At 54.2% G+C, this 1950-nt stretch overlaps 1 protein-coding gene across 1 annotated transcript; it reads right to left on the minus strand.

Moving 5' to 3' along the window:
- Nucleotides 1-548: 548 nt before the first annotated feature.
- Nucleotides 549-1460, minus strand: LOC119398849 (uncharacterized protein K02A2.6-like). Its single transcript, XM_037665667.1, has one exon. The coding sequence runs from the start codon at nt 1458-1460 to the stop codon at nt 549-551; it is 912 nt and encodes a 303-aa protein (XP_037521595.1).
- Nucleotides 1461-1950: the final 490 nt, after the last annotated feature.

Below are 1950 nucleotides of genomic sequence, written 5' to 3' on the forward strand. Positions count from 1 at the left end.
CGTGGACGCTCTGGACGCACTAGGAAGAGAAGCCTCCGCTCGCTGGGTGTCGTTTCTCTTGTGTTCAGGGCCGGCGGGCGGTGGCGCCGATTCATCCGGTGCGAGATGCCAGGCTAAGTGGGACGAAGCTTCCGTCGAGGTGGCTGCTTGAATGGGAGGTTCCCTTGGCAAATTACCTGAACGACGTAGCTGATTAAGGTGGCGGCGTGTGGCCTTTCCGCCGATTGTCGACAAGCCATGACCGCAAACCTATGCGTTTTGAGTGCCGTCGCTTCAACCCAGCCGGGCTTTCTGTGGAACTGGCGGGCGTATATGCGCTGTCCACTTTCAATTCTTCTGCTAGGCGGGAGCTTTTCTTCCTCCGACGGTGTTTCGCTGAGGGCTCCGGGACAATTGCTGTCAGCTGGGTTCTCATTTCTCGTCCGAACATCAATTTCGCTGGCGTTTGATCAGTGGTGCTTTGAACAGTGTTGTGCTGTCTGAAGAGAAAGCGCGCGATGCGGCGTTGCATTGTCCCAGTCTGATCTTTAGTAAGGGCGCGTTTTAGCTCAGCCACGTAGCGCTCGGCTTGTCCGTTCGTTGCCGGGTGGTAGGGAGCTGATGTAACAGACGAGACGCCGTTTGTCGCTGTAGAACTTGAGAATCTCCGTTGACACAAATGGAGTGCCGTTGTCCGAGACCACCTTGCGCGGTAGACCGAACGTTGCAAACAACGACCGCAGAGTGTCGATAACTGCTGCCGATGTCGTTGTAGCCATTTGTTTTACCTCAAGCCACTTGGTGTATGCGTCTACAACAACCAGGAATGAGCACCCTTCGATAGGTCCAGCAAAATCAATATGCAGGGTGTGCCAAGGCGCGTCTGGTCTTTCCCATTCAGGAATAGGGGCTCTTGGCGGACTTCTGTGGTTGCATTGGCAAGGCTGGCAATCTTTAACTGTCGATTCTATATCACCGTCGATACCCGGCCACCACATGTAACTTCTGGCACACTTTTTAATGGCAACAATGCCTCGATGACCTGCGTGGACAAGCGACATGGCCTGTTCGCGAAGTGCCGCCGGAATTACAACTCTTGATCCCAAGGTGACGCAACCGCGATGAGTGCTCAACTCCGCAGCTCGCTTGCGGTAAGCGTTGAAGTGTTCACCCTTTAGCTTCTGCACGTTGCCTTCTTGTATAGCTGCGTAGACTTCCTTCACGACAGTGCACTCCTGCGTTGACGCTGCTACCGTGTCAGCTGTTAGCGGAGGGTTCGGCAGCGCCTCGAACATGAGTATATCACCCGGCGGGGGTGGTTCATCTATTGTGGTGTCTAGCGGCAGGCGGCTTAGTGCGTCGGCGTTCTGGTGTTTCTTCCCTGTGCGATGTACGAGTTCGTAGTCGTACGACGACATCTTGATGCACCATCGTGTCATTCGCGGCGACAAAGTCTGTGGCATTGGCTTCTGGGGACCCATAATACCCAATAAGGGCCGGTGATCTGTTATGAATGTCACTTTTCTGCCCGTGATGTACTGCCGAAAGTGATCTGCTGCGTAGACGATGGCAAGTCCCTCTTTATCTAGCTGGGAATAATTCCTCTCTGCCTGCGATAGGGTGCGCGATGCGAAAGCGATCGGGGCTTCCCGTCCCTGGTCGTCAGCTTGGGAGAGGACTGCTCCCACTCCGTATGGTGATGCGTCACAGGCTAGCAGTAGGGGTCTCCTTTCGTCGTAGTGTCGCAGAACTGTAGACTTACGAAGTAGTTGCTTAAGGGCAACAAATGACTTTTGGTGGCGTGGCGACCAAGTCCATGGGACTTCTTTCTGCAGGAGCTGGTATAGATCGTTGGCCACTGTAGCTTGATGTTCTAGGAACCGGTCGTAGAACGTCAATAGCCCTAAGAACGACTGCAGTTCTTGCTTGTTAGTAGGCGCTCGTGCTTCAGCAATTGCTCGCACTTTGTCT

The sequence above is a fragment of the Rhipicephalus sanguineus genome, chromosome 7, assembly GCF_013339695.2.
Source record: "Rhipicephalus sanguineus isolate Rsan-2018 chromosome 7, BIME_Rsan_1.4, whole genome shotgun sequence".
Taxonomy (NCBI): domain Eukaryota; kingdom Metazoa; phylum Arthropoda; class Arachnida; order Ixodida; family Ixodidae; genus Rhipicephalus; species Rhipicephalus sanguineus.